Raw genomic sequence first — 12,840 nt, forward strand, 5'->3', positions numbered from 1 at the left:
GCCACTCAGGGAGACAAGTTTCAAACAACTGTACTTGGACACTGACGTGCAGTTGAACACTGATGTGCAGTCCCTTGAGGGGTGATAAGGAGTTCGCAAGGCCTGACCTATTGCTGTTAAGCCCCAGTTCACATCCTGCTGTTCCCAGAAATCTTTGCTCCCCATCGGCCTCTCTTTTGAGCTAGCACTCACTACCTTTCTATTTTTAAATGATATTAATTTACTCCTTCTGGAGGCCCAATTTTATTTTTCTATGGAAAATACCCAAATTTTATACTCTAATATAATAAAAAGGAAGGATTCACTTGTAAATTTGATGTATAACCTATTTTTCTGAATTATTTTCATTCCTTTAAGTTTGGTCTGAAGTTGAATCTGTGTTCATATGTTTTCTCTAGGTCTTTGTCAACCCACCATGTGAATGGGAAACAGTCATGGTAGTAACAGTTCCAGAGTTTTTAAGCACCAGCTTTCCCAGAGTTTCTCTATTTAGACCATGTTGGTTGTTAACTTTAATGCAGTGATAAAATTGCACATAGAGATACGACTCAGTCATGGCACTTACTGCTTGTGTGATTTCTGCTCAAGGAAATGTGTTCAGAAACTTTCACTTCTCTAAGTCATCGTTAGCTCCACTGATGAGAGTTTCATTGCCAATTTTTTGTCAGTGGAGACAAAAATTAAAAAACTCAATGACACATGCTTGACAGATTTCTCTTCTGCTTAATGCCTTCTTTTCTTAGGGGTGTGCCAGCCGTGGTAGACTTCGCTGCAATGCGTGACGCTGTGAAAAAGTTAGGAGGAGATCCAGAGAAAATCAACCCCATCTGTCCTGCTGACCTTGTAATTGATCATTCCATCCAAGTTGATTTCAACAGAAGGTGAGAGATTAACACGAATACCTGGGTTTTCTGCTTTGTGCAGAATATTGGAGTGTAAGTCTGTTGTGTGTGTGTGTGTGTGTGTGTGTGTGTGTGTAATTAAATAAATGAAGAAAATATTTAAAACGAATATTTAGGAAAACTCAAACTTAATATAGATTTTTCAGTGAAGTGTTTATTTGGGAGGTGAGGGTAAATTTTTTAAAATCTTTTTTCTTTTTTTTTTCCTTTTTTCTGTTTACTTCTTGGGGTGAGCAGCCTGTGTTTAAATCCAGCTTGAAGTCTGAGTGAAAAACATTCACATGAATTTCTGCCATGAGAGTTTGTCATTGCAAGTACTTGTTTGACTTTAAGAGTTAAGGTTTCTTGTTGTTTTTAACCACTGGATCCTTATTCCTTTTTTTAAAAATCCCAAGTAACTATTTTATATCTGGCTATCTCCCCTCTCCGTGTCGGTTTCTATAATGCCTATGCCTTTTTTCTCCTTTGTTCTTTTTTCTATTGTTTGTAATACTCCTTTCACTGTTCCCCAGAATTCTTCCAATAATGCTAACATCTCCGTGGCAGTCAACCATAAGAATTTATTTCTTACACGTCTATAAGGTGACTGGGAGGTCAGCTGATCTAAGCTGAGTGCAGTGGGGCAGCTCTGCTTCATTCAGCCCTGGCTGGGTCCGCTGCTGACACTGCACTGCACCTGTGCGGAGCAGCTGGGACAGCACCACTCCGTGTGTGCTTCTACTAGGGCCCAGGTTGTAGGAGAAAGCAACTCTTCACAGGCTCACAAAGGCAAGCAGGAACCCACAATATACTGAGGCTAGATCAGGACTGGCAGAAGTTCACTTCTAGTCACAAGGACATTAATCAAAGCAAGTTACACAATTAAGTCCAAAGTCATAGAAGTATTTGCAAGATTACACAAGGGAGGGCAGCCAGGTCCTGCTAGAAAGCTGGTATCTTAACTAGAAGTATAGCTAGATAAAGTTCTTATCAATTATCAGTGAGGAACCAAATAATTATTCTGCATATAATGCTGGGAAAATTAATTATTTGATAGATGTAGCAGTTCATATGAATTAAAGCATTAATATTAGAAAATCAAATCATAAAATTTGGAAGAAAATTCAAGAACATGTGTCAAATGTTTTTATGAGAAATACCTTTCTAAATTTTGAAGCAATGAATAAAACAAAAAGGGGGAAATCTATAGATTTAATGACTTCAAAGTTAACAGGAAATAACTTGAAAAATATTTGCAACAAATATGGCCATGGGTTAATATTAATATATAAAGGGGGGTGTGGAAGGTGATGTCAGCAGCATGGCATTGAGAGAGGTCCTTCTGACCTCTCCCCTTGAAGCTAGGAGTTGAACAGCTGAAATTCAACAGAGGATCCCCTGCTTAACACACAAGCGCGTCTGAGAGATCCACACATTGAAGCATCTGACGGTGGGTGAGTCAGAGCCAAGGGAAGAGGGAGGGGGGAGGAACAAAGAAAGATAGGGGTCACAGACGCAGCCTGGAGCTCACTGCGGGAATCAGGAGCTGGAGCAATCGGTTACGGTGGGCACACTCTGCAGTCCTGAGGAGTAGGGGGTAGAGTCAACATTCCTGCCTGAGTGGCCAGCACATAGACAGCTGAACCCAGTAATGGACAGAGACAAGACAGTTGCAGCAGCTGTGGATCAGCAGCTGCCATTACCAGGCACTAAACAAAGCCATAGAGCCCCCCTCCCTCCCCCAGAGCCTGCCTTCCCTCACCCTCCCAAAGCTCACACCTGCCTCCAGCAGAAGCTCTAGCAGCAAGTGCGGGTTACAGAGCACAGGATCTGCAGCCCTGAGAACTGGAGAAGCAGAAACATTCCTCCCCGCGCAGCAGGCACACGCTGTGGCTAATCCCAGTGGCGAGTAGAAATACAGAAGTCTGGCATTAGAGCTGTGGCAGCTGCTATTAGTGGGAGGAGAACAAAGCCATAAATGCATGAATTGGCCTCTCCCAGCCCAGCCCGTCCCAGCCCATTGCAGCTGAGTCCCGCAGAGGCTTAGCTAGTGCAGCACGGCCAGCAGCATGCAGTTGCCGGATGCAGTGCGGGATTCCACCAGCGTGGAGCACCGTTGCCCACCACATTTACCCCTGAGGGTGATGCCCGGAGACCCAGGTGACCTGGTGAGGGGACACCCACCTCCCCAGGGAATACAGGGCACTTTCCACTGCCCTGCAGAGAGCTGAGAAGCCAGAGCTGTTCAAGATGAAATAAAAACATGCCTCAGGGCCACCTACTGGAAACCAAAAGAAAGACCTCTTCCTATCAACCTGCTGACAGAGATGCGCTAAACACTCTGTAAAAAGGCAGATTCCATTCCCATAAATGCCTCGGCAGAGAAACAATCCATCAAATACCACGAATAACCAAGGTAGCAAGGCAGCTCGGAAAGGATATGAAGAATCTCCAGAAAATAAAGACAGGGAAATGTGTGACTTAAGTGACAGAGAATTCTAGATTGCAATTCTGAAAAAAAACCCTCAATGAGATACAAGAAAACTCAGGCAGTTTAATGAACTCAGAAATAAAATCCACAAGCCAAAGAGATTGAAATTTTTAAAAAGAACCAAATAGAAATTTAGGAGCTGAAGAGCTAAATAAAAGAGATGAAGAGTGAACTAGTGAGCTTAGGAAAAAGAGCTGACTAGATGGAGGGAACAGTAGTGATTTTGGAGATAGAAATCTAGAAATGGCACAGATGGAAGAAGAAAGAGATTTGAGAGTAAAAAATAAAAATGGAAGAACTCTAGAGAACTATTGGACTCCATCAGAAAGAGCAATATAAGAATAGTGGGTATGGCAGAAGGAGAAGAGAGGGAGAAGAGAACAGAGAGCCTGTTCAAACAGATAGTCAAAGGGAACTTCCCAAACCTATGGGAAGATGGATCCTCGAATCCAAGAAGCTAACAGAACACCTAAGTATCTCAATCCAAAAAGGCCTTCTCTGGGGCATATATTAAAACTGTCAAAAATTAATGACAAATAATTCTCATGGAGGCCAAAGAAGATAATAAACTACAAAGGAAATCTCATTAAAGTATAGGATTTTTCAGCAGAAACCCTACAAGCTAGGAGAGAGTGAAATAAAATATTCAAACTATTGAAAGAGAGAAATTACCAGGCAAGAATAATATATCCAACCAAGTTGTCCTTTAGATATGAAGAAGAAATAAAGACTTTTCCATACACAGGCGCTAAGGGAATTCATCACCACAAGTCCTGCATTACAGGAAATACTGAAGGTTACCTGAAACAAGCAGACATGCGTAAAATGACTCATGGACAGACAGAAACAGGAAATTGCAATCTTGTAGAATAGAGTAGAATATTATACCCTTCAATGTAGTGTAAAGATTAAAAGAGGTAAAAACATTTTAAAAAAAGAAAAGACATAGCTACTGCAATTTGGAAATGCACTCACAGCATAGAAAGATAATATGTGACAAAAATATAAAAGGAGGGGGGGAAAGGTCTGAATTTGCACAGGGCAATAGAGATAAGATGCAACCAGAAGCAAAATGACTGCTGCATATATGAAACTTTCTATTACATAAACCCAATGGTTACAACAACAACAACAAAAATCTAACATAAAGAAAAACCAGGAAAAATTAGAGAAAACTAAAATAACAGACAGAAGCCCAAGGGAAAAAAATAATAGAGACACAGAGCTACCAGAAAGCAAAAGGTTTAAATGGCTCCAGGAAATACTCATACATCAATAATCACCCTCAATGTAAATGCTCTGAATTCATCAATAAAAAGGCACAGAGTGGCAATTGGATCAAAAAACAAAACCCAACCATATGCTGCCTTCAAGAGATACATCTAAGCTACAAAGATAAAGATAGGCTCAGAGTGCAAAGGTAGAAAGTGATAGCAGGTGTAGCCATACTTATATAAGACAAGTAGATATCAAAATAAAAAAGTAACCAGACAAAGATGGACATTTTATAATGATAAAGGGGACCATACATCAAGAAGATAGAACACATCCATAAGTACGCACCCAGTAAGGGAGTACCAAAATATCTAAAGCAACTACTAACAGAACTTAAGGGAGAAACTGACAAAAACATGATTACTGTAGGGGGCCTAAATATCCTATTGATAGCTATGGATAGATCATCCAAACAGAAAATCAAAAAGAAAGTGTTGGTCTTACACCACACTTAGACTAAATGGGCATAAACTCATTTGCAGAGTATTTCATCCCAGAACACCCGACTATATACTATTCTCTATTGCACATGGAACATTCTCAAGAGTAGACCATATGATGGGACACAAAACTAGCCTCAATGAATTTTTAAAAATATATATATTTTTGTTGATTTCAGAGAGGAAGGAATAAGGAGAGAGAGATAGAAACATCAATGATGAGAGATAATCATTGATCAGCTGCCTCCTGCATGCCCCCAGGTGGCAACCAAGACAGCAATCCAGGTATGTGCCCTGGATTGTGAATTCTAATCTCCAGGTTGATGCTCAACCACGGAACCACACTTGGCCAGGCTAGCCTCAACAAATTTAAGATTGAAATCTCATCAAGCATATTCTCTGACCAGTATGCATTGGAATTGGAAATCAACTACAAAAGGAAAGTGGAAAAAGCTATGCATATGAGGAGATTAAACAACATGCTACTAAACAATGATTGGGTCAAAGAAGAAATAAAAGGAGAGATCAAAAGACACATAGACAAATGAGAATAACAGTATGACATATCAAAACTTTAGGGATATAGCCAAAGTGGTGAAAAGGGGGAAATTTATATCATTACAGGCCTATCTTAAGAAAAAAGAGAAATTCTAAGTAACCTAACATTTCAACATAAGGATCTAGACAAAGAACAAAGACCAAAGTCAGCAGAAGGAAGGGAATAATAGAAACTAGAGCAGAACTAAATGAAATAGAAAAGAAAAAGACAATAGAAAAATTAATGCACAAAGATAGGCTCAGAGTGAAAAGGTAGAAAGTGATAGCAGATGTAGCCATACTTATATAAGACAAGTAGATAGCAAAATAAAAAGTAACCAGACAAAGATGGACATTTTATAATGATAAAGGGGACAATACATCAAGAAGATAGAACACATCCATAAGTATGCACCCAGTAAGGGAGGACCAAAATATCTAAAGCAACTACTAACAGAACTTAAGGGAGAAACTGACAAAAACATGATTACTGTAGGGGGCCTAAATATCCTATTGATAGCTATGGATAGATCATCCAAACAGAAAATCAAAAAGAAAGTGTTGGTCTTACACCACACTTAGACTAAATGGGCATAAACTCATTTGCAGAGTATTTCATCCCAGAACACCCGACTATATACTATTCTCTATTGCACATGGAACATTCTCAAGAGTAGACCATATGATGGGACACAAAACTAGCCTCAACAAATTTTTAAAAAATACATAATTTTGTTGATTTCAGGGAGGAAGGAATAAGGAGAGAGAGATAGAAACATCAATGATGAGAGATAATCATTGATCAGCTGCCTCCTGCATGCCTCCAGGTGGCAACCAAGACAGCAATCCAGGTATGTGCCCTGGATTGTGAATTCTAATCTCCAGGTTGATGCTCAACCACGGAACCACACTTGGCCAGGCTAGCCTCAACAAATTTAAGATTGAAATCTCATCAAGCATATTCTCTGACCAGTATGCATTGGAATTGGAAATCAACTACAAAAGGAAAGTGGAAAAAGCTATGCATATGAGGAGATTAAACAACATGCTACTAAACAATGATTGGGTCAAAGAAGAAATAAAAGGAGAGATCAAAAGACACATAGACAAATGAGAATAACAGTATGACATATCAAAACTTTAGGGATATAGCCAAAGTGGTGAAAAGAGGGAAGTTTATGTCATTACAGACCTATCTTAAGAAAAAAGAGAAATTCCAAGTAAACAACCTAACATTTCAACATAAGGATCTAGAAAAAGAAGACCAAAGTCAGCAGAAGGGAGGGAATAATAGAAACTAGAGCAGAACTAAATGAAATAGAAAAGAAAAAGACAATAGAAAAATTAATGCAAGAGCTAGTTTTTAAAAGATAAATAAAATGGACAAACTGGCTAGAGTCACTAAGGAAAAAAAAAGAAATACTCAAATAGACAAAATCAGAAATGAAAGAAGAGAAGTTACAGTGGACACCACAGAAATACAAAGGACCATATAAGAATACTATGAAAGACTATATGCTACCAAATTTAATAACCTAGAAGAAATGGATGGCTTGAGTGGGGCGGGGTCCCAGGGGATCAACAGAGCGGGCGGAGAGCATATGGCTGCTCTCAGTCCTGCTCTCAGAGGCCCCAGCAATCACTGCGAGTGCCTCCGAGAAAAGTTCTTAGAAATATATAACCTTTCTAGACTGAATCATAAAGATCTGGAAAATCTATGCCCATATGGTGTAGCTCAGTAGTTGAGCACCGACCCATGAACCATGAGGTCACTGTTCAATTCCCGGTCTGGGCACATGCCCAGGTTGTGGGCTCAATTCCTGGTAGGGGGCATGCAGGAGGCAGCCAATCAGTGATTCTCATCATTGATGTTTCTATCTCACTCTCACTGTCCCTTCCCCCTCTGAAATTAATAAAAAATATTTTTTAAAAAGAACTGGAAAATCTAAATAGACCAATCAACAGTAAGGAAATTGAAACAATCTAAAACCTCCAAAGACATAAAACCCCAGGACTGGATGTCTTCACTAGTGAATTCTAATCAAACATTCAAAAAATCTAATACCTATTTTTCTCAACGTCTTTCAAAAAAATTGGAGGAGATGCAGTACTTCCTAACTCATTTTTACGAGACTAATACTACCTTGATACCAAAACCTGGCAGGGATAACACAAAAAAAGGAAATCTACAGACCAATATCTCTGATCATTACAGATGCAAAAATCTTAACCAAAATATTAGCAAATCAAATACAACAATACATTAAAAAAAATACATCATGATCAAGTGGGGTTCATTCCAGAGGCACAGTGATAGTTCAACATAGCAAACTGACTAAAGTGATACATCACATTAACAAAAGGAAATCAATATACTCAAGATTAGAAAATAAACATTATTAATTATAAAGGTGTAATGAAGGTGACATTTTTATGCACTGCTGATAGCACTATAATTTAGAAATGATGAAAGCAGTATGTATCAAGATCCTTAAAAACTACGATAACCTATGTCCTGGAATTTCCACTTCCAAGCTTAACTGGTACAGATACAAAAAAAGCTTAATGATTTAATAGTGTTCATTAAAGTATTATTTATAATAATGAAAATGTAGAAGTGTTCTAAATATACAATAAAAGAGAATGATTTATTAAATTATTATATGTCCTTAAAGTAAATTATAAGATAACTTTTACAGTTATACTTATAATGTGCTACATAACACTTGGAACCTGCTTATGTCATACAGCTCAATGAGGCAGGTGTAAATTGCATATATAGAATGATCTCAGCTAGAATGAAAAGTTATGAAGAGGTTAAAATATTAGAAAGTGAGGTGCAGTTATTTCTAGGATTGTAATTGCTTTTTATTTTTGCAATAAGAAGCTATCTACACTAATAAAAGAGAAACATGGTAATTGGCGTACGAGCTACCCTTCCCATTGGCTAATCAGCATATCCTTATGCAAATTAACTGTCAGCCAAGATGGCGGCCGGCAGCCAGGCAGCTGGAAGCGAACATGAGGTTTGCTTGCTGCAGTGACTGCGGACTCCAACCTTCTAGTTTTATAATAAGATATTTAAGAATATGAAACAATCCAAAGGGAAAAAGGAAACCATTATTTGCTTCTTTGGGGATTTAAGCAGGTTCTGTACAGCCTCAAGAGAAATGTAGAAACTGGTCATTCTCCAGTTGGTGTTGCCAATATCCAAACCAAATAAATCCAAGGTAAAGAGAAATCTGCTTTGTCCATAACTGACAGTTCTTGGAACAAACAGACTGGATGCTTGCCAGCTCTTCCTTTCCTTTGGACTCTTAAACCCATCCTTAGGCAACATGTCCCTCCCCCACCCCCCTCTTAAATCAGATGAACTTAATTTAATGTTTGATTTCAAAGGAAGAGTTAAAAATATATACACAAAATATCCTATTTGAGATTAATGATGTTTTCCTAAAGTCCCACTTCAGAAGCCATAAAAAGTAGCCTCACAAATTCATGGCCAACTTGATCTTTCTTGGAAACTCTCATTGTGGATGGATTTACCTCATTTTGCTGGCCTGGTGGAGACAGAATTGCAATTGTTTTAATGTCTGAAGTCTTTCCTCACAATTCATAGAGCTCCTGACTTAAGCAATTAATGAATTTTGGTTATCACCAAGTTCAGTGTGATTTTTTTTTATTTTTTAAACCTTGACATCATCAACTCTGATTTTAATTTATAGGAATTTCCATGTACACTGTAGTACAAAAATATTTTTATGAAAACAGCAAATCTAAGGAGCAGACCTGTGGTTTTTTTTGTAATTAAACAGAACATTTCTGTTAGAAGTATTTTCATTGGTGTTGTTTTGTTTTATTTCTTGAGTTCGGTTTTGCAATTTGACCTCTTATTCTCTTTCCTCGTGTTGTAAGGAATCAATCTTTGTGGAACTGTGTGCCGTGGGCGTATTTCCAATTGTTTCCAGAAATGAGTAGAAAAACGGGGTAGAGGTGGTAGGGTGGTAAATTTTCTCAGTTAAATACTTCCCAACTCTTTGCCTGGTTTGAATAATATTAATTCGCCTCACATCATCTTAGGCATTGAGGATCTAACTAACACATTATTGTAAGGTTTTACAAAGTTATCTTAGAAATAACTATTTTTAAAATCCCAACAAGAATATCATAACAATTTCCGACCAGATTTCGTGAGTGTGAAAACTTATCTCCACTGTTTGTGAATTTCTGGAGTACCATTAAATATAATCCTCAGAAACTTTGAAGGCCATCCAAATCTGAATTCAAATTCTGTAACTAACGAGGACTTTCCTCTTTAATCTGTGAGGCCACCACATTTGGCGACCTTAAAAGCTCACTAAGATTGGGTGAATTTGGGGACATTCTGAGTGGTGCAAAAATCTGAATCCTAGGTCTGTTTATTCGTGTTCCTAAATAGAACTAAGTTACTTGAGCCAAGGTAAGCACAATCGATGTTTTGTTTTCATGAGTAAATTCCAGGTTTTGCCTGGAATTAATATATCATAAAATAGCCTAAGCATTTCTGACTTCCTCTCGTCCTGTAAATGTGTTGTTTATCTCAAACTGACATTCCCAGCATTCTCTGGGTGAATGTTCCGCTCCATCCCTGCTTCTGCGGTGAGGAGCTCTGATTCCCGCAGGTGCTGCAGACGGGAGGACAAAGCTAATGACTGGGAGTTAGGTCACAGGTGGTCAGAGAGCAGAAGTGACGGGTGCCAGAGGCAGGGGCTGCCTGTGATTCAGAATGATGTTCCAAGGTGCTTTTTTTTTTTTTTCAGCTAAACCCACTTAACAGCCCTACTATGTACCAGTATTTGTTCAATAAACAGGTTAGCTAGGAAGAGATTAGTGAACGTACAACGTTAATGCAGTTAGTAAATGTAGCCAGGGCCAGATCATCCTGACTTGGGCTGGCAGAAGGTCCTTTAAGCAGTGTCCCTAGGTCCCTAGTCGGGTCCTGCAGGGCGATTATCACAAAGAGAAGAGCCAGGAAAAGCAATCTACTCTGAAAGAAGGGAGTGTGCAAAGGCAGGAGGACAGAAGCTCGGGGAGAGGGTGAGGGCTCCGGTGTGTGTGAAGCTGAAAGTTTGCACTGCAGGATAGGAGAGGGCTTACAAAGAAAAGCTGAGGATAGATTGAAGTATTTTTTCAAAGCACGAAATTTATATATTATTTAAAAGATGGGAAGCCATTGGCAGATTCAAGATGGGCATGATCTATTGTAGGAACCATTCTGATGACCGTTACAAAAGGTACATTGACTAGGCTGACAGGGAAACCAGCGAGGAGGCTATTTCTGGAATAAAGACTTTGATAGCCACAGCTGCTCAGGGGTAGGACAGGAGGTCGTTAGTAAGCACAGACAGACCAGGACAAGATTCAGGGAAAAGGCCAAGCATTAGGGTTTGCACATTCAGTTTGTATTCCTGACACCGATGCCCCAGATACGTTGGGCCTGTGGGTCTGGACCTGAAGAGACAGGTGGGAATTGGAAGGCTGGAGCCCTCGGTGTACGGGTGAGAAGGAGACGAGTGCCTTGGGGAACAGCTGCCCCTGGCCAGCAGTGGGGTCCTCTCTCCATTCCTTCCTCCTGCCTTTCTCTAACACACACACCTTCCCAGACATTCATCCCTATGTCAGGCATCAGCAAACTTCGGTAAAGGGTCAGTAGCTCAGGCTTTGCTGGCCACATACTGTCTCTGCTCACATTCTTTTTTTCAACCTTTAAAAATGTAAAAATGATTTTATGCCTGAAGGCCAAACACACAAGTGTTGGACTGCGTTTGGCCTATGGGCTGTGGTGTGTGGACCCCCGAGGTAAGGCTCTCCAGGGATTAATTCCATTAAAGCCACCAGCACGGTTCTTGGAGGATATTCACATCAAGAGAAAAAGGGGGTAACTGAGTGTGGTTTTTGTAGAGTAAATAAGTGCCTCCAGCTCTTTTCGTCCCGAAGAGTGCCTGCCCGTTTGTCTCCGGTTGACTCCCCTCCCCTCCCCCTTCAGACTACATCGATGACATTCCCATTGGGAAGGCGTTTCTGAGCCCACTCTGAGTGCCCACGGCATGGCGGGCGTATTTCCCGAATCACAACACTGATGGTCACTCCTGAAAGCACCTGGTTGAGTTCTGTCTCTCCCCAGGCTCTGGGCTCCCAGGGGCCGGTGCACATGCTGCTTTTGCACGTTGTGTCCCTTGAGTACCTGCGGCCCAAGGTGGGCTCTGCAGGTCACCAGTAAGTGAGGGAAAAGGGCGGATGAGGGGTGTGGGGTTAAGGTGAGGCCCCAGGACCTTCAGACCTGGGTTCAGCTCTGTGACTTACCTGCATCTGACCTTGGACAAATTACCGAAACTTCCTGGGCCTCAGCTTCCTCCTCTGCAGGTTGGGGTGACAGTAGTGCCTGTGCCAGGCGAGTGAGTTCACACTTGGCGCCGGCGACATAATCCTAGACTTCAGCTCCTGCTGTTACTGTGCTGGCTGCGGTCATTCCTGCGACCCCCGTGACGGCTCCTGTTTCCATAGCAACAGCTACGGAAAGCAGCGCGGTGTAGGGATTTAGAGCATCAATACTGGAGTCAGACTCTCGGGTTTGAGTTCCAGTTCCACCCTGCACTAGCTGTGTGGTCCTGAGCTAGCTTTTACCCTCTCTATGTCTCAGTTTCCTCTTGGAAAATGTGGATATTAGTTGGGCCAACTCAAAGAGTCATTATAGAGACTAAATGAGAAAAGTAAAACATGTAGAATAGTTTCATTTTCATGTCATGAGGTTGTGGATGAGAAGGGAGTAGAGAAGGGCTGGTTCCTAGGAATGTCAGTAAGTATTAACTATTAATGAGGTCATCCTTGGGTCTACTAATTTTACTATCCTTTCCCATGTTCCCACAATCCAGGATATAGAGCAGCAGTTCTCAACCTGTGGGTCTCGACCCCTTTGGGGGTCGAACGACCCTTTCACAGGGGTCGCCTAAGACCATCGGAAAACACATATATAATTACATATTGTTTTTGTGATTAATCACTATGCTTTAATTATGTTCAATTTGTAACAATGAAAATACATCCTGCATATCAGATATTTACATTACGATTCATAACAGTAGCAAAATTACAGTTATGAAGTAGCAACAAAAATAATTTTATGGTTGGGGGTCACCACAACATGAGGAACTGTATTAAAGGGTCGCGGCATTAAGAA

The 12,840-nt window shown here is 40.4% G+C and overlaps 1 protein-coding gene across 1 annotated transcript in view; it reads left to right on the forward strand.

Moving 5' to 3' along the window:
* Window positions 1–12,840, forward strand: part of LOC102247221 (cytoplasmic aconitate hydratase) — a 44,051-nt gene that overhangs the window by 1,870 nt on the left and 29,341 nt on the right. The window contains exon 3 of the mRNA XM_014536323.1: window positions 744–881. Within this exon, the coding sequence (XP_014391809.1) occupies window positions 744–881 (138 nt within the window). The remainder of the gene's footprint in view (window positions 1–743; window positions 882–12,840) is intronic.

The sequence above is a fragment of the Myotis brandtii genome, unplaced genomic scaffold (assembly GCF_000412655.1).
Source record: "Myotis brandtii unplaced genomic scaffold, ASM41265v1 scaffold1603, whole genome shotgun sequence".
Classification (NCBI taxonomy): domain Eukaryota; kingdom Metazoa; phylum Chordata; class Mammalia; order Chiroptera; family Vespertilionidae; genus Myotis; species Myotis brandtii.